The sequence below is a fragment of the Nelumbo lutea genome, chromosome 8, assembly GCF_056320005.1.
Source record: "Nelumbo lutea isolate HS-2025 chromosome 8, American lotus-T2T, whole genome shotgun sequence".
NCBI lineage: Eukaryota > Viridiplantae > Streptophyta > Magnoliopsida > Proteales > Nelumbonaceae > Nelumbo > Nelumbo lutea.
Window position 1 is genome coordinate 46,552,187 of NC_142691.1, and position 24,047 is coordinate 46,576,233.

The 24,047-nt window shown below is 38.9% G+C and overlaps 1 protein-coding gene across 1 annotated transcript in view; it reads right to left on the bottom strand.

Annotated features, from left to right (window-relative positions):
• ATLIG4 (DNA ligase IV) overlaps nt 1–24,047 on the bottom strand; it is a 103,873-nt gene that overhangs the window by 52,479 nt on the left and 27,347 nt on the right. Inside the window, exons 6-10 of the mRNA XM_088956404.1 lie at nt 5,142–5,233; nt 4,408–4,479; nt 285–364; nt 110–147; nt 7–13 (exon numbers count right to left, since the gene is read on the bottom strand). Coding sequence (XP_088812530.1) covers nt 7–13; nt 110–147; nt 285–364; nt 4,408–4,479; nt 5,142–5,233 — 289 coding nt within the window. The remainder of the gene's footprint in view (nt 1–6; nt 14–109; nt 148–284; nt 365–4,407; nt 4,480–5,141; nt 5,234–24,047) is intronic.

The window sequence follows — 24,047 nt, forward strand, 5'->3', positions numbered from 1 at the left end:
GGATACAGCACAACTGCATCACAAGGAATAAAGGAAAGATAGATAAGATTCTATTCTAACACTTTCTACAGCAAGAATATAAAGGAACAGTTATTTGATAGAAGCAAACCTGCCGATCACTATCTAATCCCTCCTTTGCTGCCTTTGCTGTTAAAAGGTAAAGAATGGAAAAAAAAAAAAAAGTTAAGAAAATGAAGATCTCTAATCTAATGTCACAAAGGTTAGTAAAAATCTACATCATAAATGTAAGAAAATGCAAGTAAAGAACCAGCTAATATAAAGACCTATTTCTTGATTCGAACCAAACTCAGCAAAACGATTTGTAGATGTGTCCCAGACCAACATTTCACCATCAAGTATACATCTGAATGACAGAATAAATAGAAAATAAATAAGTTGATAACTAACATGATAGGTTAATAGTTAACCATTATAATATTTTAGGCCTTGTAAGAGAGAATAAACCATTCTGATCTTAGAGAATTTCAATTTCCTTCCCCAACAGGACCAAAGAAACTCATTAAAATGAGGCTCCATAATCTCTAAATTCATTTTCCCCCTCCAGAAGCTTCTGGATTACCGAAAGCACAGCCATCAAAATTAAATTTAATCATCCTACTATGAAAAGCAACCCAATCATGCAAAAGGCTTCTTCATTGAGAATGACCTGCTACCACCTGCCAACCCCTTAGGATAAGAGCGGATATTGACACCTTAGAACTCATCCCTCTTGAAATCCAATGTGCAACTTTAACTGCTATGAGATCAATGATAATGTTAACATATTGCTAACTTCTATCAAAGATTCTAGCATATCTTGCACTCCACACACTAAAATATTGCCAACCCTTTACACTACCACACGAACTTCCCTCTTTCAGTGTTGGGAGAAAGTAAATTGAATTTAAAGAAGTTCACAATGTCATTTGCAGGTAACCAAGTAGCACATAAAAGAAGGAAATGGTTTTAATATGTAAAAACAAGAGATAGATTATTCAATTTCTCACCACTTTGTAAGGAGGCACACATTAGAAGATAGAACTTGAGTATTGTGTCTTCATTAGAGCATCTCATTGGTGTTATTATCTCCAAGACAGTTTCCCAGCAAATAACACTTTGATCTTTGGAAAAGTAGGATTATCCCAAAGGATCATCACAAGAAAGAGAAGAGGGAGGGGGACTGCACATGACTTTTGAAGAATGAAGAGAACGAGAAGGAACCCAAGAGTTCCAATGCCCACACCCTATAATCATCATCAACTAGGAAGAGAAAAAACACCATTAAAGAAATTAACGAGGAAAGACCTCATCATTTTCATGGTCTTTAAGACCCCTTCTAAGCCAAAGTCCTAAAGCAAACCAGAATTGGATTTAGAACCAATATCAGAAGTGGTCTTGTTTTATTGTAAAGAAATGTTGTAAAGCACTAAAACCAAGGGAAGGCTTAACATAAGGGTCTTTCCTCTGACCAACAGTCCTACCAAAAATTAACTTTTTAGCAAGATGCTAGACCACACTTAACATCTCTGATGAAAAAACAGAGAACAACATCAATAGCTTTCTATGGAGAACACAAAGTTCCCTAGACAATGAGACCCAATTCCAAGCATTCCGATGTAGGCCCTATTTGTTTTTGACGATTATTTTTAAGTAAAAGAGAAGAAAAATTAGTAAAGTACGCAAGAAAATTTTATTGCACAGCAAGTTCTAATGATATCACCAAAGTAGGCAAGAAAGTAGATCCAAAGTCATTCAGTTAACACTTGCAAATTCTGGGCAAACTTGAATCCCAACCAGTAATCAGATTTCCAATTTCTAAGCACAGCCTTTCCTTCCTCTTTCTTCTATTTCTTTCCTTCCATACCCCAAAAAAATCACAAACAGGATACAGCTTCAAACGGATTTATTCTTGCTACCATGAAATGATGGCCAAAGAGAAAAACTCATGCTGGGACATCTGAGTTGCCAAACATTTCTTCTAAAAAGCGACATGAAGAACCCCCAAATAATTTGGAAAAATAGGACATAAACAGATGACCCACATCTACTTCATTAAAGAAACATAGATAAAAAATGTTAGCCACTTGGATCCCTCTCTTCTTCCCAAGGTTCAACATGATCAAGATGTCCAATTAACACCAACAACGCAAATGCTTCCGCCTTAGGTGTAATAGGATTTTCCAAATGCATTGATGTCAGTTATATATACTTCGTTGCAAACGAGTGCATCAAATGACTTAACTATGACAAAAGGTTTTTGTACTCTTTCCACCCTCTTGCATCACCCTCATCCACTAAAATAACCTTGTTTATTGAGTAAACTAAGATATTCATCGATTTCTTTATCCAAAAGTGGCCTTCTAAATTTAGGGTAACAAAGCACTCTTGCATTTCTGACTTCATATAATTGGTTGATAGTGACACTTTTATCAATCAACCTAGCATGTCTCAAACATAACTCACGTAAAAGGCCAAAACCACTCCCTTCCATGCACATCTCTTGTGCCCCACTCAAGTCTAACCAGTCCATATTTGCATGCAATAACCCTCCTCCAAAGAACTTCCTTTTCAGTCCCCAACCTCTAGCTATTTCCCAAGCAATGCTTTATTCATTTCCCTGATTCTCCAAAATCCCAAGCCTCCGTCCTTTACAGTCAAGCATATTTTACCCTTTCCTTCTCATTCTGAGAATGAAACTGTTCCTTTTTGTTTAAAACATAGTGATGTTTGGTCGTCTCCAGTTACTGTTAGATTGGGATATAAGTATTTTGTGACTTTTATTGATGATTGCACTCAGTTTACTTGGATTTATTTTCTCCACAAGAAATCCAAAGTTTACCCTACATTCAAACTATTTCAAGCATATGTTGCTAGTTTAAGGGCAAGATATGTGTCCTACGGTCAAATTCAAGGGGAGAGTACTTTGATGGGGATTTTCAAACATACTTGAAACAGTAAGGGATCAAATCCCAAAAATCATGTCCCGGTACTCCTCAACAAAATGGAGTAGCAGAAAGAAAAAATAGACACGTCCTTAGTGTAGTCAAAACCCTCTTGCAAGATTCTCATGTTCCCTCTTTGTTTTGGGTGGAGGCAGCCTGCTTTGTTGTGTATCTCATAAACCTTCTTCCATCATTTGTCTTGAACAACACTTCTCCCTTTAAGTCTCCTTTTCACTAACCTCCAAACCTATCTATGCTCAAAGTTTTTGGTTGCCTGTTTTGTTCATCTTCCGCCCCATGAACACACCAAGTTAATTGCATAGGCAGCTTTGTGTGCCTTTGTGGGTTACAACCCTGATCACAAGGGATTTCTTTGTTATGAACCCGAAGCTCGCTGCATTCAGATTCTCGTAATGTTATCTTTCTTAAGCAAGTATCTTTATGTCAGCATATTGTTAAACTTCCTACTCCTTCTATCTCTTTCTTGCACAACTTTGATTCTACAGATTCTCCAAGTGCATCGACATCGCCTTAGTAACAACATTAGACTTGCTTCAAAAAACAACAGTCTACATCAGCTCCTATGCCCCTTTCTTCTCCACCACCAGTTGTTGGTCCAGTTACTCCATCTGTTCCTATAAGTTCATCTAACCCTCCACCTGAACCCACTGCACCCACTTTGTGTCATTCTTCTAGAATTTCACACCATCCTAACCGCTATGGTTATTCACCAAACCATAGCTCCTTTTCCGTTGTTTTATCCACCACAGGTATTCCCAAGTCTAATCAATAGGATATAGCAAGTCCGCATTGGAAATATGACATGGACTCTGAGACCCAAGACCTTCTTGAGAATGACACGGACCTGGTTAAGACTCCTCTTGAAGCCTCTCTCATTGGTAGCCACTAGGTTTCCTCCTTGAAGTTGAAGTCAAATGGTAGTCCAGATAAATATAAGGCTAGACTTGTTGCTCAAGGCTATAAACAGGAGTACGGGATAGATTATGAGGAGACTTTTGCTCCTGTGGAAAAACTGACTACTGTTAGCCATCTCTACAGCTAAACACTGGACAATTCATCAGATGGATGTGAAGAATGCATTCCTACATGAGGAATTAAAGAAAATTGTTTACATGAAGCCTCCTCTTGAATATTGTACAGATCCACATCTTGTGTGCCGACTCAAGAAGTCTCTATATGGCCTAAAACAAGCACTCAAAGCCTGGTTTGAAAGATTCCGATTTGTCATCATTGATGTTGGAACTTCCAAGAATAAAAGCAATTTCCTATCTACTTCTATTTTGTTCTGTCAGATTTTTTAAAAGGCCATTACCCAAAGTTCCACATAGGGTTTTTAACAGTAATAAATTCACAACTAGGAAGGCACACAAACACGTAAGTACATAACTGAAAAGGGAACAAAAGTTAAATTAAAATCAATACACACATAACTGGAAGCAATTACCTATCAACAAGGATATTTTGTACAATAATGTTTGACATTCCATGTCCATATTCAAGATGATCAAAGAAGTTCCTGCACACAGAAACAAGTCATAACAACTGAAAATGAACAGTTTTTATATAGTTTATGAGTAATGGTAGAGTATTGGTAAGAAACATAATCTTATCCAGAATAATGGATCTAAAAGAATCTATACATTTTCATGTAACAGCGTTTCCAACTGGAAGCAAATGAAATTGCATGGTCCAAAAATCCAGACATTTTTTTGTGATAAAATAAAAAATTCATTAAAAGGAAAAATAAGCATATCATTTTAGATTATAAGAAATCACCAAGAACCAAGAGAACAACCAAAAAATACAACCAGATGATTGCTAGCTTATCAAAAATCCAGGCATATTTAAGAGCAGATATCCAAATGGAGGGACACTTACAACTGTGTGGACTTCTCACACAAGTATGGATTGCAGTTAACAAAAGCTAAATTCACAGAAAACCAAACTATATTCTTGAAAAATGTTTACGAGCAGTAATAGTAATGGGGGAAATTGCCGATTAGGGCACATCCCGTTTTTGATTAACAGGGAATATCCCTTGTGACGAGACAAAATAGATGTGGCTAAATCACCACTATAAGAAAATTTGAGGATATATTGCTTCAACAAAAAGGATTTTAACCTAACTACAACTATGTAAAAAAATTAGACACGGATAACAGATCAATATGTGAGTACCTTGAAAAAAAGTGTATTTCTGCTCCATTTTTATGAATTTGAATGCGGTCTCCATCAAATTTGCATTCAACAACCACATCTTTTCCATGAAGCTACAAGTGAATACTTAGAAAATTGAACAATTACAAGGACATAGACAAACAAGGTAAATTCTGGAAAGAAACACAAAGCAAGTGCAATACAAAAATCAAAAGAAAAGAAAAGAATAAATAAAAGTAGGAATGGACATCACAATTTAGGCAAGTCAATTTCTAAATGATGCAGGACCAACTAGCAACTACATTACTTGCAAACTGACGGATCATTCAGATTCTAAAATTTTCAATGAATGGGGGCATTTTAGAAAGAAAATTAATATTCACAGACTTTAATGTAATATCACCTCCACTTCCACCTTTTGCATGAATTTTAATAACTTCATCCATAAACCACATTAATGTATCTGTTTCCAATGTGATATCAGCTCATTTTTACTTTAATATCAGTCCCATGAGTACTACCAAACATGGTGCACAATTTCAATATTGGTGAACATTTCACCATATGGCGATTGAGAAATTCGGAGATATTTCGCTAAATATATTTGGAGAATCTTAAAAAAAAAACAGTATTGTTTTCTAGAAAACATGGAATTAGCTAATGAACCTTCAAGGAATCATCAAAAAGTATAGTTTCACATTTAACGCTCAAAAAACCATAGCAAAGAACTGTATAATTCAAACAGGAGAAAACTAAGAGACTTTAATAGGTATCTTTCTCTTTGTCTCCATTTTAGTTTTTTAGCCACCATCTCTTCATTAAATCTGTTATTTTCTTGCCTTCTTTTATTAGTAACGAAAGACAAGAATTCCATTAATTAAGCAAAGATAAAGTACAAAAAGAGGTCGTGAGGTTATTCAAAGAGATTTTGTGAGCATAGCCCCTGCTATTTCACCCCAATACATACTTTTTACAATTGAGCCCAAAACAACTGTTGCCAACTAGCCCCTTGTTTTCTAACCCACCAGCCAAGCTTTTGGCTGATCTTTGTACCCATTGAAATTCTAATTGCAGATCTCTAGAGAACCATTTAAAGCATCTGGGTTCATTTCTGTAGCTCCAATTAGCTTTTCTGTTCTTCATTCACCATCTAATAATCACTTTGTAATCACCCTCAATAACCAATCTGTCAACTCCCATTTCCTTAGCCTTTTGCACCACAAAAACTGCTGCCAAAATATCTGCTCTGATAGAATTTCTGTCATTTACTTGCAATTTTGACTTTTGTCTTCTTTGTTTACTATATTTTTTATTAAATTGAAAATCGCTTTCTATAGTTGTATGCACTTTTCCATTCATTTTGAATTATAGCGACTTAGTAAGTGAATCATATCAAAATGGTAAGGCAATTATCCAATCACCAATTTCCCATTGGTTCTTTTAGGAAAAAGATTTAAAAAAAATATGATGGTTTTAATGAAATATTGCAAAGTTTTTACATCACCAATTTCCTCCCAACCTGCTTTTGACTGCTTCAGGCCAACACACAGAAAATCACTCAGAAGACTGTGTCTGCTTCTGACTGTCTCACATCCCCTGGATTAATTGTGAGGAAGATGGAGAGGAAGAGAGTTGCTCTGATGATGAAGCAAGTATTGGCAGTGTGGAAGGCACAGTTCAAGTGATGCTGGAGCAAGAAGAAGACTTTATTTATCAGAACTCTTCGATGCAAAAAGAGTGAGCTGTACAAGATTTTCAGAGGAGAAAGATGTGCATGGAGTAAGCCAGAACATGGAAGAGGTGGATGGAGAAAAGGAAGACTGTGGACTCAGGTGACACTACAGAAATGCAACTCGGAGAAGATGAAGGCAAAGAGAGTATTGACCAAACAAAGCATTGGGTACACATGGATCAAGGAGGAGGAGAAGCATTAACAAATCAATGGCAAGGACAGGGTGTCCAGATGTTAGACAAGCAATTGAACTGGAACATTTGCACAGATACATTGATAATGGAGGCAAGTCCAAATTTGGTCCACAAGGATGAACAGATGTTTCCTGTCCAAGAAGCTCAGACTGTTTGCGTGGGGGAAGGGGCCAAGAGACAGAACAGTTGTCACCCTCTTCAGGTAACCCAGTTATCCTTGTCATTTCAGTTTTTTCTGCTAACAGTGGTGTTGATGCTTATGCAGAATGTTTGGCATCCAGTTAGGACCAGATTAAGCCCAGCCAAAGCCCAAGGTCTAATGAATAAGTTTGGAAGAGTAGACTCAAAGGACCACGTAATGACAGCAAGGATCAAAGTATCGGTATCAGGTATCATATCGGACAGCTTGGATACGGATACGGATACGGATACAGATACAGAAACGCTTTGGAAAGCATGAATACGGACGAAAGATATGAAAACACATGGATACACTACGAAAATGATACAAATTTCATAAATACATCAATTACACTAATTTTAAAAGTCAAAATAACCACAAAGAAAGCATAAATACATAAAGAAATATACTACTAATATAACAAGATACATAAATATCTTACAATTCTGTTGATAATCCAACAATCAAGAGTTCAAGACTCATATTATAAAGTTTTTACAAAGTAAAACATGCACAAAACCATTATTATATTAAATTCTACAAGTCCAAGACACAAAACATATGCAATTATTATATTTTAATTACTATAGCAATTATTTTATAATTTTACTTTTCAACATTAACAAAAAAGTCAATTAAATATTAAATTTTGAAATGTTTGATAATATCAAAATTACTAGCATATGAAATTTATAATTTTTCTAAGATACATATATTATTATCATATTTTTACTTTTAATCTTAACTAAAAGTATATCAAAATTATTAAAATTTCTAAGATACATATCAAATGAAATTCATAATTTTTAATTATTAAAGTAACGATTCCATTATTAACATTTTTATTTTCTAGAGTTTTTTCTGAAATAAAAAATCATTTTTTATATAAATTTAAATTAGTGGAGTTGATAAATTCAATTTAATATTATATTCTTTAATATTTTGCAAACAATTTCTTATTTTTGTAAATAATAAATATGTTATTTTTAGTCTAAATTAAAATATCAATGAATAATTTATGAATAAATATATAAAATTTGAAGATACATATAATGTACAAATTTATGAAATTTAAGTACTAAAATAATTATCTATTATTAATATCTTTATTTGTATAAATTTATTGAGAGTAAAAAATAATTTTTGATATAAATGTAAATTTGGTAGATTGTTTACTTCATTAATGTTTATAAAGTAATAATTTTTAATATTACTTATTTATTTTAAATAGATATAAACATATAGTATTTTGTATTTGTTTAGGTTCAAGTTAATGGTAAAGCTAATAAAATGTATTTTACTTCAATTAATATCATAAATTGATTGCTAGCATAGTGGTTTAGAATCTCAATGCACAGTGGCATGGGTGCGCTAAGACTTGAGTTCGATTCTTCGTAGCAACGCTTTTTAAACAAGACAATAGATGTGTGCCAGCACGCGTATCAACGTGTATCGAAACATATCGGTCTGTATCGGCCGATACGGTGCGATACACACGGATACGGTGTCGATACGCACGACTGGACGTGTATCGTACCAATCGTAGCATATCTTGTATTCGTTCCTACCAATACCGATACGGTACACCCCATATCAGGCGTATCGTGTCGATATTTTAATCCTTGAAGGAGAGAAGGGAAGTTGTAGAAGGAAGTCACAGGGGATTAGGGGAAAAACTGGATGTGTACAAGGAGGTATCTATTGAGAAGGAGCAATAGAGAAGGAAGGGGCTAGTAGGTGAGAATAGGGAAGGTGTTAAAACAAGAGAAAGAGAAGCGGGTGAAGAAGATTTTAGGAGCAAGAAAAAGACTAGTCAGGATTTAGAGGGAGGGGGGGAAGGGGAAGAAGAGGAAGAAGCAAATAAAATGGAAAACAATGGAAAGAACCCAGTGGAAGAGATAGCTACTAAAATGGGCTTAGAAGTAAAGACACCTAAAGAAGTGCAGGCCTATGTAAGAAAAGGAAAGGGGAAAAGGGGAAAAGAAAGAAAAGATGAATGAAGTGAAGAAAGTAATCAATGATGTGGAAGGGGACAAGGAATACAGTGAAAGGGGAGGAAAAAGGAAAGGGGGTTTATAGGTAGGAAGGAGGATTGGGAAGACTGTTTAAGTGGTGAAATGAAATTTATCAGTTGAAATGTAAGGGGATTAGGGAGTGCAACAAAGAGAACAATTAAGGAACTTCTTAGAAAGGAAAAGACAGATATTCTTCTAATTCAAGAGTCTAAAATTCATGAGGAGATGGCTAGGAAGCTTTTGTGGTGAAAGAGAAATAAGTTGGAGTTTCCTTCCTTCCTGAGGTGCTTCTGGGGGAATAATAACAGCATGGAAGGTAGTGGTAATTCAATGCACTGAGGAATTAATAGGGAACTTTGTTGTGTCAGTTAAATTGAATTCAAGATGTGCTTGATTGGGTTTTAACAAATGTCTATGGACATATGCCATTATTGGGGAAATGGTTGTGGAGATGGCCATTAGAGAGAGAGAAAGAGATAGTGGCATGAGCTAATAGGATGTATTCACGGTCACTTGAAAAACAGATGGGATGCTAGTTTCTTAGCAGGCAATTGTGGCATGAGATGATAGGATGTACTCATGGTCACTTAGAGAACAGATGGGATACTGGTTTCTTAGCAGGAAACTTTGGCAACACTAGGAAGGCAATTCATAGCATTCTCCCTCAACTTCACAACTTTGTCAGGTATGATGTGTGTAATGGTAATTCAGTCCTGTCTTGGTAAGATATTTGGGTTGGAGAGGCTCCTTTGAAGGACCTCTTTCCATCCTTATTCATTATCTCTCAATTTAAAAAAGAGCATGTTTCAAAACTCTGTTCCCCTTTAGAAACTCCGTTGGCACCAGTCTAGGACTGTGGTTTCCGAAGAGGTTTAAGGGATGAAGAGATTGAGAGTCTAACCCGCCTCTTGAGTCTTCTTCAAAGAGTTTATTTGGAACCCACGGAGCCAAATAAAAGGATTTGGAGACCTTTTCCCTCAAGTCATTTCTCGTGTGCTTCTTTAAGGCCCATTGTTAGCCTATGTCTTTACAGTCCTTCCCCTTTAAGGAGGTTTGGTGCAGGCCTATTCCCCCTAAGTTCTTGGCGTTCTATTGAGAAGTGTTTTATGGGAAAGTAACTACAAAAGAGAAGACCTTATCTTTGCATATCACCTAATTGGTGTACTCTTTACAGGTCTCACGGTGATGATTGTTACCATTTACTAATTTTCTGTATTGTTACTACAGAGCTGTGGGATTGGCTTTTCTTGAATTTTGGATGCAGGTGGAATAGGCCAGCAGAAGTAAGCATGCTTTTTGACCCATCTATCTTTGTTTGGTGTCAACGAAGAGGAAGGATAATGCTGAAGGTTGCAAGAGCAGCTTTGCTTTGGATAGTGTGGGACGAAAGGAATGCCAGGATATTCCAAAAGAAGAAGAAAAGCCAACAAGAACTGAAGGAATATATATTGCATAGGGCTATCTCGTGGCTGAAATCTTTGCACTTATTTCAGAAGTTTCCTTTTAATGATCTTTGGAGGCATTGGACAGCAATCACAAGCAGCCCTTCTCTGAAAACCAAGGTGTACATGAATTGGGTACACCCTCCTGAAGGCTTTGTGAAATTCAATTTTGGTGGCAGCAATCAGGGTAACCCAGGTCTCTCTGGAATGGGAGGGGTTCTAAGGAATGAAAGTGGTACTATGGCTCTTTTATACTCAGACCCTTTAGGTGAGGGTGACTCCACTACAGTGAAACTTTTAGCTGCCCTTCAAGGGGTACAGCTACGATGGAACAGCTTAGTAATAGAAGGCGACTCCAAGGTGGTTGTGGTGTGGCTATAAAAGCCAAAGACTATGGTTCGGTGCTTTAAGAATGAACTTAAAAAATTCAAATGGCTGACAAGAAATTTGTTTGTCAGAATACAATGGGTGGGGAGATCAGCTAATGCTATGGCTGATTGTTTAGCCAAAGCAAGGGGCAAATAGGGAACAGTTGTATTGGGCACAATTGTAATCTGTTTTAGTTTTTGATTGTTTGGAGAGATCGTAATTCGTGCCTCTCCATGGGTCTGTTGTAATTGTTATTCTCCTTTCTCTAATAAACCTTCATCAATTATCAAAAAAACACAAATGTCTATGGACCCAGTTCTTATAAGGAAAGGAACTTGATGTGGGAAAAGCAGGCAAATGTTAGGGGTCTATGGGAAGGGCCATGGTTTGCTGGTAGTGATTTTAATGTGGTAAGATTTACTGAAGAAATGAATAATACAAGAGGGAGAGTAACAACCAGCATGAGTAAATTCAATGCTTTTATTGACACCTTTGACTTAAGAGATAACCCCTTGGGGTAATCAAGGTTTACATAGTCTAATCTTCAAGCAAATCCTATCTGCTCCAAGCTGGATAGATTGTTGGTTTCAATTGATTGGGAAGATCATTGGAATGGTTTGCTAGGAAGAACTTTGCCTTGAATTACCTTTAACCACTGGCCAATCTGTTTCTTTTTCAACAAGGAGTTCGTTGTGGCCCTACCCCTTTTAGGTTTGAAAATATGTGGCTTAACACTTCTTGTAATTGTATTTGAACAAAGAGTGAAGGAATGGTGGAGTTAGTGTTTTAAAAGTGCATGTTGCAAAAAAGGCACAAGGGCCAATTTGTGCCTGAGGCGAGAAGCGCAAGGCAAGGCACACGCCTTTTTGAAGCAAGGTGCAAAAATAAAAAATAAAAAAATTGCTAAAAAATAAAAAAATAATGTTAGAAATTTCAAAAAAAAAGCCATAAAAATGAAAAAAAATGCAAAAAATAAAAAATACTAAACATAATATTCATAATAAATATAAACTTAAATTTTAAAATTAGTGATTTAAAAAACCTATTATCTAAAATTAAAATACATAAACATAACATGAAATTTTAAAAATAAAATCAAACATATAAAACATTTTTAAGAATGTAAAGCCCATAATCTCTTTTTTTCCTCAATTGCATTACTTCAAGTAGCTAAGGTGATGTAAAACATATTACATTCCCGATTCTACAAGTCACCTTTGTGCCACACCCCTCAAGGCAAGCCCTTGAAAAGTTTGGTTATGTGCAGGCTTAGTCAAATCACATTTTGTTTATTAAGAAAGTGGATTCTTCCTAAACCCTACTTGATGTATATGTGGATGACACTGTAGTGACAGGGAGTGATAATAGTGAGATTAAATCTCTTAAGCAACTTCTTCATCAAGAGTTTGAGGTAAAAGACCTAGAAGAGCTCTGGTATTTCTTGGGTATTAAGGTAGCTCGGTCTAAGCATGGGATCTTTGTTTCCCAGAGGAAGTATTTTCTTGATTTGCTGGAGGAAACAAGAAAGTTGGGTGTTAAGCCTACTGACACACCTATTGAACAAAATCACCGGATCAGTGCAAAAGGCGGAGAGCCTCTTGAAGATAAAGCTATGTTCCAATGGTTAGTTAGAAAACTCCTCTATCATTGTCTCACATGACAGGACATCAGCTATGCAGTCAGTGTTGTTAGTCAATATATGCACTCTCCTAGACCTACTCACCTACTTGCAGTTGAGAGGATTTTGGCATATTTGAAGAGGTGTCCAGGCAGAGGTGTACTATTTAAGGATAATAACCACATGAAGATAGAAGTTTACAAAGATGCTGATTGGATTGAATGTGTTGATGATAGAAGGTCTACCTCTGGTTATTATGCTTTTGTAGGAGGTAATCTTGTTTCTTGGAGGAGTACGAAACAAAATGTTGCTTCTCGTTCTAGTGCTGAAGCTGAATATAGGTCCATGGCAAATGGTGTGGCTGAAATACTATGGTTGAAATCACTATTTGAAGAGTTCGGTATTGCCTATGAGAAACCCCTAATGTTGTACTGTGATAATCAGGCTGCTATTAATGTAGCCCATAATCCGGTACAACATGACAGAACTAAGCATATTGAAGTGGACCAACATTTTATTAGAGGAAGGATTGCATCTCAAGAAGTATGTCTTCCATATATCACCTTCAACATGCAGCTTGCAGACCTTCTCACCAAGGCTGTTTTAAGGAAGAAGTTAGAAGCAGATCTATGCAAGTTAGGAATGACAAACATCTATTCCCAACTTGAGGGGGAGTGTAGAGAACACTGATGTGGTGATATGGTCCCCACATCACTGTAGTGTACTGTACACGTATGACTGTAGTTAGCAGTTAGTAGTTATTTCAGTTGTTAGTTAGTTGGTAGTTATTTCAGTTTATAATTATTATTGACTTTTATTTTTTCCATGTAAGCAGTAAGGGTATTTCAGCCCTTTTACTTTTATTTGAAGAATTAATATAAATTGCAAGAGGGGCGGCAGTTATTAGCTCTCCTTTCCTCTCCTTCGAATTCTTCTTCTCCTCTTCTCTTCTCTTATCTTCTTCTTCTCTTTTTTCTCAATCTTTCTTGTTAATTGGACAGTAAATCTAGGACTGATTGTAGTCCTATTCGACTATAAGTACCACAGGAGGGATATAATTAATTTGGGAATGAACTCCACCTTTATCACCCTTGTGCCAAAAAAGTCCAATGCTAGTCACCTGAAGGATTTCAGGCCAATCAGTTTGGTTACTAGCATTCATAAAATAATTGCTAAGGTGTTGTCTTTGAGGATTAAGAAAGTTCATCCTTCGATCATCTTTCATTATCATATCTTGTGGTTTTGGAGAACTGTGGTGTAAGTGGATCAACAGATGCCTACAAACTAGTCACTTTTCAGTGATTGTGAATGGTTTGGTGGTAGACTTTTTTGAAGCCATTAGGGGGCTAAAAGCCTAAGACAAGGAGAGCCCGCTCCCCTTTCCTTTTCATTGGTGGCTGAGGTTCTTAGTAGGTTGATCTCTAGGGCTAGCCAGTTGCAATTCCTTAAAGGTTGGGTGGTGGGAAGAGATAGAGTGGTGGTTTCCCATTTCCAGTCTGCAGCAATGTTTTAAAACATGGAGGGGTGATGCAAGGCATTCCACTACCTAGAGGCGTGAGGCATAGTTCAGAACATAAGAGGCTTACCTCTCAAACACAAGGAGGCATAAGCCTCCTTAAGAAGAGGGGGATGAGGAGGAAGAAGAAGGAAGGGGAGGAGGAAGAAGAGGAAGGAGGATCTCATTTTTCTTTATTTTTAATAAAAACCTTTTTATATTAAGAAGAACGAAAATGCATAGAACTAGTTGAAAGGGAAAGAAATAAGGAAGCAATCTTGGAGACTGTTACAATAAGAGTACCACACTAGGTGAAGACCTTGAAACTATTCTCAGGTTTTTCAGTGAAAGACTTTTTTTTTCGAAACAGGGGGTGGATTGCCCTTTCCCTCTCTAGGAAACAAAAGGTCCCAGAGGTTTGGTCTCCCCCCAGTGGTGAGCGGATGAAACTTAACTTTGATGGAAGCAATTTTGGCAATCTGAAACCCTCCAGAATTGGAAGAGTGATTTGAGATGGAAGTGGGAACATTTGTGGTTTTTTTTCACAGCCTATTGATCAAGGTGATTTAGTGAGAGATAAATTCTTGGCTGCTATTGTTGGGGCGCAAAAAGCTAAGGAAATGGGAACCACAAGGCTGATTGTAGAAAGGAACTCAAAAATAGTCATTGGTTGGTTGAAAAAAGGAGAAGGGGTATTATGGCAATTCAGAAATGAATTCAGGCAGTTTAAGTTGACGTCAAGACAAATGCAAGTTCATGTAAGATGGGTTAGGATGTCCGCTAATGGGTTGGCAGATGGATTAGCTAAGCAAGGAGCAAATGCACATCATTTGTTTTGGGCCCAATGTTAAAAGGGTGGTGAGACTCTTTGTTGTAAAGTGTTCTATTCCTAACAACTTGTTGTATTCTCTTCTTTTTAAGTTTTAATAAAATTCTCTGAGTTGCTAATCAAAAAATACTTTTTTTTTTGTATTAGATAAGAAAAAAAGAATAAAACTCAAATCTCTGTCTAGAGATTAAATGGAACCCCAAAATAACCACTACTGGTGTATGCAAAAAGTTGTGTATGTCCACAACAACACTGGATATTAGTATTGAACCTACATTCTACTGAATATCTACACCCCCAATAACAGCAATGGATTTTGGAGCCAATAATGTAGTTCTGCATTCTTCAAAGGGACTGTTAGCATAGGGATATTTCTGTCTTTATACCTTGAATGATGTTGTCGATCTGTAATGTTGTGTTGAAACATGTGCTCTTAACTTAAGTAAGGGCACATAGGTCTTTTCAGTTATGTTTTAATAATAATATAATGACTTACCGGCCGACTGGGAGAAGTCAGGTTGACTCTTTCAGTTCAAACCAGAATTCTCTCTTCTCTCTTTCTCTCTTTCTCTCTTTCTTTATCACTCTTTCTTCTTCTACATAACTGAACTCAGTCAGGCTGAACTCTAAGGCAGACCTGAATTATAACATGGTATCAGAGCTAGGTTAAATCTGCCTAGATTTCTGCTTGCCTAGGGTTCATTCTCTGCGCACCCTATCTAAGGTTTTCCTCTTTTTTTCTGTGTTCGATTGGAGATAAGGGAAAGGGCTGAAAAGGAGTGATCGCCCTCTTCCCTTGGGGGTCACTATGCCTCCAGTCAGGTCGTATGTGGTCGGTTGCTGTGATTTCTGAGATCGCCCTCTCCTAGTAGAGGAAGAATAGAGGGCCGAACTGTGTGTGGCTGTTGTGTGTGAAGCGGCTGTTATGTGTGGATTGCTCTCCTGCTCGCATGGGTGTTACTTCAGCGATAAGGTAAGAGATTTCAGTGCATGATATCTGTTATGGATTAAATAGGAGGTGTGTTTCAGACCATTTGCTAGGGTTTCGGCCAGTAAGAGCTAGGGTTTATGCTGGTTTCTTTGTGCATTTTGAAGGAAGAGATATGATCATATAGTGGTGAGATTTCAGGTAGTTGTAGGAGTAGGGTTTGTGGTGTGAACACACATTCCAGCAACAATTAGTGCTGCAATCAGTGTGACAGGTGTGACCTAGTGGTGTGTAGTGTGCAGATCTCAGTGATAATAGATTTCAGCAAGTGTGCAGAATTGGTGATAACATAATGGGAGACAGTAATGATTATAAACCTAGTGTGATGGTGCCTACAGACTACCTAAATGTTCAGATGACCTCCATTAAGTTAAATGGAGAGAATTAAGTGCCTTGGGCTAAATCCGTTGAAGTCTTTCTAAAGGCAAAGAAGGTAAAACATATCAGAGAGGAGAAACCCTCCTCTGACTCTCACGAGTATGAAGATTGGGAACAAGAGGACGCTCAGATCATCACATGGTTGTGGAACAGTATGGAACCCAGGATTAGTGTGAACTTCATGTTCCTTGATACTGCCAAAGATGTGTGGGACCATGCGAAGAAATTGTATTCAGGACAGGACAATACAACCAGAGTTTATCAGCTTTATCAAGAGTACTTTAATCTGCAACAGGGCAATCAGAGTCTTGAGGAGTACTATGCCAACATGAGGAACATACGTAATGAGTTGAATTTCTATCATCCTCTCACTTCTAATGTCAAGATTCAGCAACAACAAAGAGAGCAGCTTGATGTGACTAGATTTTTGGTGGGACTAAAGTCTGAATATGAACCAGTACGGGCTCAGATATTAGGGGGATCAGCTCTTCCGTCCCTAGAAGAGGTATTTGCTCGACTTTGGAGGATTTCTATCGGATCTACTGAGAACTCTAATATCTCAAATAGATCTGCCTTTGCTGCATCGAGAGGTCGTGGTGGTAGAGGTGGAGCTCGGGGAGCTCAGTCTGGTCGTGGTGTTGGTAGTGGTTCTGCATATGGCCGAAGTGGCAATGGTGGGTCTACTTATAATCGTGGTGGTGGTCGTACTGGGAGCAGAGATTCAAGGGGAGCCCATGGTATAGGACGTAGCTCAGGCCCGAGGAACTGCACTCATTGTGGTATGGATGGACATACCATCAACTATTGTTATGATTTACAATAGTTGATGGTATGTCCATCCATACTACAATGAGTGCACTCCCTCAACCTGGGCCAATCATGCCGCGACCAATGACTCAAGTTCCAGCTTTAGACAGGAGAATCATTCATCTTACCAGTTGCCTCCTACATCCACAGATGGTCCCATGAAGGAGATGGTGAGTGTTCCCCGTGATGAATATGAGAGGTTTATCCAATCACAGCAGAACACGGCGACTTTTGCTCACTCAGGTATGGCTTGTCTGGCATCTACACCCAATCCCTGGATCATTGACTATGGAGCCTCCGATCACATAACTGGAACTCTAGGTGTGTTTTCCTCCTTATCTCATTGCTCAACATCACAATCTGTCACCCTTGCTAATGGTTCCACATCCTCATCATTTCAGGAATACTTGGACCAACACGGCATTATACATCAAACCTCGTGTACCTACACCCCACAACAAAACGGGGTGGCTGAGAGAAAGAATCGCCATCTCCTTGAAACAACAAGATCCCTAATGCATCACATGCATGTTCCCAAACCTTTTTTGGAGTGATGCAGTGCTTACCTCTTGTTTTCTAATTAATCGGATGCCCACATTCATCCTTGATGGTCAGTCTCCGTTTCAGGTCTTGTTTCCCTCTTTGTCTCCGTTCCCTCTTACGCCAAGAGTTTTTGGGTGTGTTTGTTTTGTCCATAATCTGGATCCTGGGAACGACAAGTTTGATGCCCGTTCTCTCAAGTGCATCTTCCTTGGCTATTCTCGGACCCAGAAAGGGTATAGGTGTTACCATCCTGGTTCTCGACGGTCCTTTGTGTGTGCTGATGTCAGTTTCTTTGAGTCTACTCCGTTCTTTTTGGGGTCTGGTGATGCTTCTTCCTCCTCATCACCTCCTCCTCTTCCACTTCTCGTTGTCGATCCTCCTCCCTTTGTTCCAGTTGTGACCAAATCCTTGCCTCCAGTGCCACCACCTGTTGAACGCCCACCTATCCGTCATGTGTATACACATCGCCCACGTGCACCAGCTACTACTCCGGCTACATCTCCGTCAACGGATCCGGCACCAGACCCCCACTTAGCATCTGAGATTGATCTACCATTGCTTTGCGGAAAGGTAAACGTACTTGCACCCTTCATCCCATTTCTAATTATGTTTCTCTTACTCACCTTTCCGCTTCCCATCGCCAGTTTGTTACCTTGTTATCATCAGTTATTGTTCCTAAAGATGTCCAGGAAGCCCTTGCCTCTCCAAGGTGGTGTCGTGCCATGCAAGAAGAACTCTCAGCCCTTCATCATAATCATACTTGGGACCTCGCTGCTCTTCCTCCTAGGAAGCAAGTTGTTGGTTGTAAGTGGGTTTATACAGTTAAGTATCTGCCTGATGGTAGTGTTGAATGCCTGAAAGCGCGATTAGTTGCAAAAGGTACTCCCAAACCTATGGCATTGACTACACAGAGACCTTCTCACCGGTTGCTAAGATAGGGTCAGTTCGTATTGTGATCTCTCTTGCAGCCATGTATGAGTGGCCACTATATCAGCTTGATATCAAGAATGCCTTTTTGCATGGTGACTTACTCGAGGAGGTCTACATGGAGCAACCTCCAGGGTTTGTTGCTCAAGGGGAGGATGGTAAGGTGTGCAGACTAAGGAAGTTTGGCATGAAACAGTGCAAAGTTGACCATTTTGTATTTAGTCATGACTCTCCGGGAGGAAAAATACTATTGGTGGTGTATGTAGATGATATTGTTATTACTGGGAATGATAACATTGGTATTGATAGGCTGAAGACTTATGTGCAAGATCACTTTCAGACAAAGGATCTGGGTAAACTGAAATACTTCTTGGGGATAGAGGTAGCGAGATCCAAGTATGGAATTAACCTGTGCCAGAGGAAGTATGTGCTTGATTTGCTGGAAGAAATAGGCTTGTTGGGTGCCAAACCAGTTGAAACACCCATGGACACAAATACCAAGCTAAGCAGTTATATGGGTGAAGTGTTTGAAGACCCTGGCAGATACCGACGACTTGTGGGCAAACTGAACTACCTAACCATTACCAGACTAGACATCTCATTTGCAGTTAGTGTGGTAAGCCAGTTCATGCAAAAACCTCTGATTCCTCATTGGAATGCAGTTCTGAGAACTGTGAAGTATCTAAAAGGGGCCCCGGATTGCGGTCTGATATACAAGAGTGGGGGAAAACTTGAAATAGAAGGGTATTCTGATGCTGATTGGGTCGGTTCTATGTCTGATAGGCGGTCTACTACAGGCTATTGCATGTTTCTGGGAGGTAACCTGGTGACATGGAAAAGTAAGAAGCAGAGGTTGTGGCAAGAAGCAGTGCAGAAGCAGAATATAGGGCTATGGCACATACCGCTTGTGAATTAGTGTGGCTAAGGAACCTTCTACAGGAAGTAGGGTACAACACTAACACTCCAATGAAGCTCTATTGTGATAATCAGGCTGCAGTTCATATCTCCTCTAATCCAGTGTTTCATGAAAGAACCAAGCACATTGAGGTTGACTGTCACTTTGTGAGGGAGAAGGTGTTGAATGGAGAGCTAGACACTACACATGTTAATACAGGAAATCAGTGGGCTGACTTATTTACAAAAGGCTTGAGTCGGGGAAGAGTGGACTACATATGTAACAAGCTGGGAGTATATGATATATACTCACCAACTTGAGGGGGAGTGTTAGCGTAGGGGTGTTTCTGTCTTTATACCTTGATTGATGTTGCTGATCTGTAATGTTGTGTTGAAACATGTGCTCTTAACTTAAGTAAGGGCACATAGGTCTTTTCAGTTATGTTTCAATAATAATATAAATACTTACTGGCCGACTGGGAGAAGTCAGGTTGACTCTTTCAGATCGAACCAGAATTCTCTCTTCTCTCTTTCCCTCTCTCTCTCTTTCATTATCACTCTTTCTTCTTCTACATAACTGAACTCAATCAGGCCGAACTCTAAGGCAGACCTGAATTATAACAGGGACAAAGCTTAAAACTCATGTTGAGGTGTAGCTTTTCAAGGATTGCCATAGCTACAACCCCCCAAACCACCACTTTCTGCTTTCTTGTAATGAACAAAGCAGACTCCCATTCTGAGTTTCAGCTTCTACCAAAACCACAGGTGACTTGACATTATTATAAATTATCATGACTTCATTAACCACAGATGGCTTTTTGTTCTCCTTGACCATTCTATTCTCCCCTGCTGTTCAGGTTCTTCAGTTGATCTATAGTCATATAACCTAGGTTTTTGAATTTGAGATCCTTTGCACTCTATATCAGTTGTCTAAGAACAATCTTGAATTATAATTTTAACAAAAAACTTTTTTTATCAGTCTTGACAGTGTAGCCAGCCAGAGATAAGTGGAAGAGGAGAGAAGAGAAGAAGAAGAGAAGAGAAGAGAGGAGAGGAGAGAAGGTTTGCAATGCAACAGTACTGGCGGCGCCAGTGTTTATTTTACTATATATAGGGCGACAGAAATAACAAGGGAAAAGACCCTTGTGCCCCTAAGTACAATAACAGACACAACAAAAATAAAAAAACGAAAAAAAAACACTTTGATTAGCCAAACAGGCCCTAACATCTGCAACTAAGTTATTTTAACATTATTCCAACACTCCCCCTCAAGTTGGAGCATAGATGTCAATCATGCCCAACTTGTCACACAAATCTTTGTGCCGCACATGATGAAGACCTTTGGTGAAGATATCTGCAAGTTGCTCTTCTGAGTTGACATATGGTGTGCACACTTCTCCACTTTCAAGTTTCTCTCTGATAAAATGCTTGTCCACTTCAATGTGTTTCGTCCTATCATGCAGAACTGGATTAGCAGCAATATTGATGGCAGCTTTATTGTCATAGTAGAGTGACGTAGGATTGCTTACTGCGAAATCCAGTTCACCTAACAGATTTCTTATCCACATGATTTACGCAACCCCATGAGCCATCGCTCTATACTCTGCTTCAGCACTGGATCTAGCCACCACACTTTGTTTTTTGCTTCTCTATGTGACAAGGTTTCCTCCTACAAAGGCACAATAACCTTTGGTAGACTTTCGGTCATTGACTGCTCCTGCCCAATCTGCATCAGCATATACTTCCACTTTTAAGTGACTGTGTTTCTGGAACAACAAACCAGCTCCAGGAAACTTCTTGAGATATCTCAAGATCCTCTCTGCAGCCTCAAAGTGAGTTGTCCTCGGGCTATGCATGAATTGACTAAGGACACCCACTGCATAGGCAATATCACGCCTGGTCATAGACAAATACAGAAGTCTCCCCACGAGTCTCTGGAACATCTTTACATCATTCAAAAACTCTCTCTGATTGTCTCCCAGATGGTGATTAGGTTCAATAGGTGAATAAGATGGTTTTACCCCCAACTAGTCTGTATCTTCTAGTAGATCTAATACATACTTCCATTGGGAAATAAAGATGCCCTTGTGAGAGCGGGCAATTTCAATTCCAAGAAAGTATCGTAAGGGGCCTAGAACCTTCACCTCAAATTTAGTGGCTAAGAATTTTTTTAGTCTATGGATTTCAGCCTCCCAATCTCCTGTGATCACTATGTCATCCACATACACAATAAGAGCTGCAATTTTACCTTCACCTCTTTTTACAAACAGGGTATGATCTGGCTGGCATTGTTTGAATCCCATCTGTTGGACTGCTAAATGGAACTTACTAAACCAAGCCCGAGGTGATTGTTTCAACCCATATAGGGACTTTTTTAACCTGCACACTTTTTTTTACCAAGGTGATTGTGTTTTTTTCGTTCAGCCACACCATTTTGTTGGGGTATTCTGGCACAAGAGCTTCGCTGAAGTGGCCCACTCGAAGCAAAGAACTTCGTGAGATCACTATGGAAATATTCCTTTGCATTGCCCAACTGGAAAATATGAATTTCCGTTTGGAACTGAGTGAACACCATGCATTGAAAATCTTTCACAATTTGTGGCACTTCATCTCGAGATCGCATAGGGTAAACCCAAGTGTATCGAGAATAATCATCAATCAAAGTAACAAAATACTTATAGCCAGCCGCAGTAGGTAGAGTAACAGGGCCCCAAACATCAGAATAAACAATATGAAATGGAAATTCATATCTTTTATTTCTTAAAGGTAAGGAACTTCTACAATGCTTACTCAACTGACAAGTTTGACACTGTAACTGACTCACTGACAAAGACTCAAACAACTTTGGGAACATAACTTTTAACGACTCAAAAGAAAGATGACCTAAACGACTATGCCATAAATAGGCCTGACTCTCACTCGACGAACTTGTGGACTCAGTCGCCACTAAACCAGCATTATTCTCCAACACGTAGATACCATCCACCATGCTTCCTCTACCAATCGTCTTCCCCGAGGTCAAATCCTGAAACACACATGAAGACGGAAAAAAGGTGACTAAGCAGTTCAAAGAGTGAGTAATACTACTAATGGACAGCAAATTAATAGGTAATTTCGGAACATGCAGGACATTAGGAAGAGTAAGGCCAAGTGGGAGAGATATGGTGCCTCAGCCAGCTATGGTAGAAAAAGAACCATCAGCCAGTCTTACCTTATATCTCCCAGAGAGAAGGTTATATGTCTGGAACAAATTTGACTTACCGGTCATGTGATTTGAGGCTCCGGAGTCAATAATCCAAGGTGAATCAGTAGTATGAGATGACACATGGAAGGTTGTGGCATTACCTGATGTAGACGCAAATGAGGTAGGAGTAGGCCCAGAATCCACCTGGCGGAGAGTCCTACCATACAATTCCAAATGTTCACGGAAGGAGTTGATAATATCTTCCTTAGGGTCAAAACCAGGGTCTCTCTCCTGAGTTACAGAAGTATTAGTCTCTATCGATGCCATATTAGCTAAGTTATACCTTTTTTTATTCTGGTGGCCTGGTTTCTTGCCTTGATCCGGTGCTGACTTCTTACCCAAATCCTGTGCCCATTTAGGTTTTCCATGGAGATCCCAACATGTATCTTTAGTGTGTCGTGTCTTCTGGCAATGAGTGCACCAAAGCTTGCTTTTATCTTCTGATTTTTTCTGAGTGTCACCCCTTTTAAAGGCACCTCCGACATTTGTATCTGAATTTCCCCAAACTGCTAGGGCAACTGACTCCCCTTCTACACCATTCATCACACTTCTTCTGCTTTCTTCTGACTGCACCAAGGCATACACCTCCCGGACTGATGGCAAATCTTTACTACCCAAGATTTGTACCCTGATGGACTCATATGACGGATTCAGCCCTAGGAAGAAGGCAAACACGCGTTGCTGTGATACAAGTGACTTATAGGCCTTTGCATCTTCATCACACTTCCAATTCACATTCTGATAGTGATCAAGTTCTTTCCATATCGATGTCAAATCAGAATAGTACATCGAGAGACTCCTCTCCCCCTGCTTGCAAGTAGAAGATTCAGCTTGTAGTTGATATATCTTGGCATAGTGTCTCTATTCTGAATAAGTGGACTTCGCTCGTTCCCATATCTCACAAACAGTTTCAGCCCACATAAAAGTCTTCCTTACTTGTGGCAGCATTGAAACCAAGAGCCAAGACATCACCATATTGTTCTCTTGGTTCCACCTATCATGCTCAACACTTCCATACTTCGGTTCCTTTACTCTCCCATTGATGTATCCTATTCGCCCCCTAGCAGTGATGTAGAGTTTTATCCCCCTAGACCACTCAAGGTAATTCAAACCATCAAAGGGAATGACAGCCATGGGAAAGCTCATATCCATTTCCCCACTCACTCAATTGTGGCTCCCTGAGGTCTCTGAAGTAGCAGAATTCTCAGTCGACATGGTCAAGCAGTTAACCAGTCCCACACACCGGACTTAGGACCCCTCCTTACTCCACA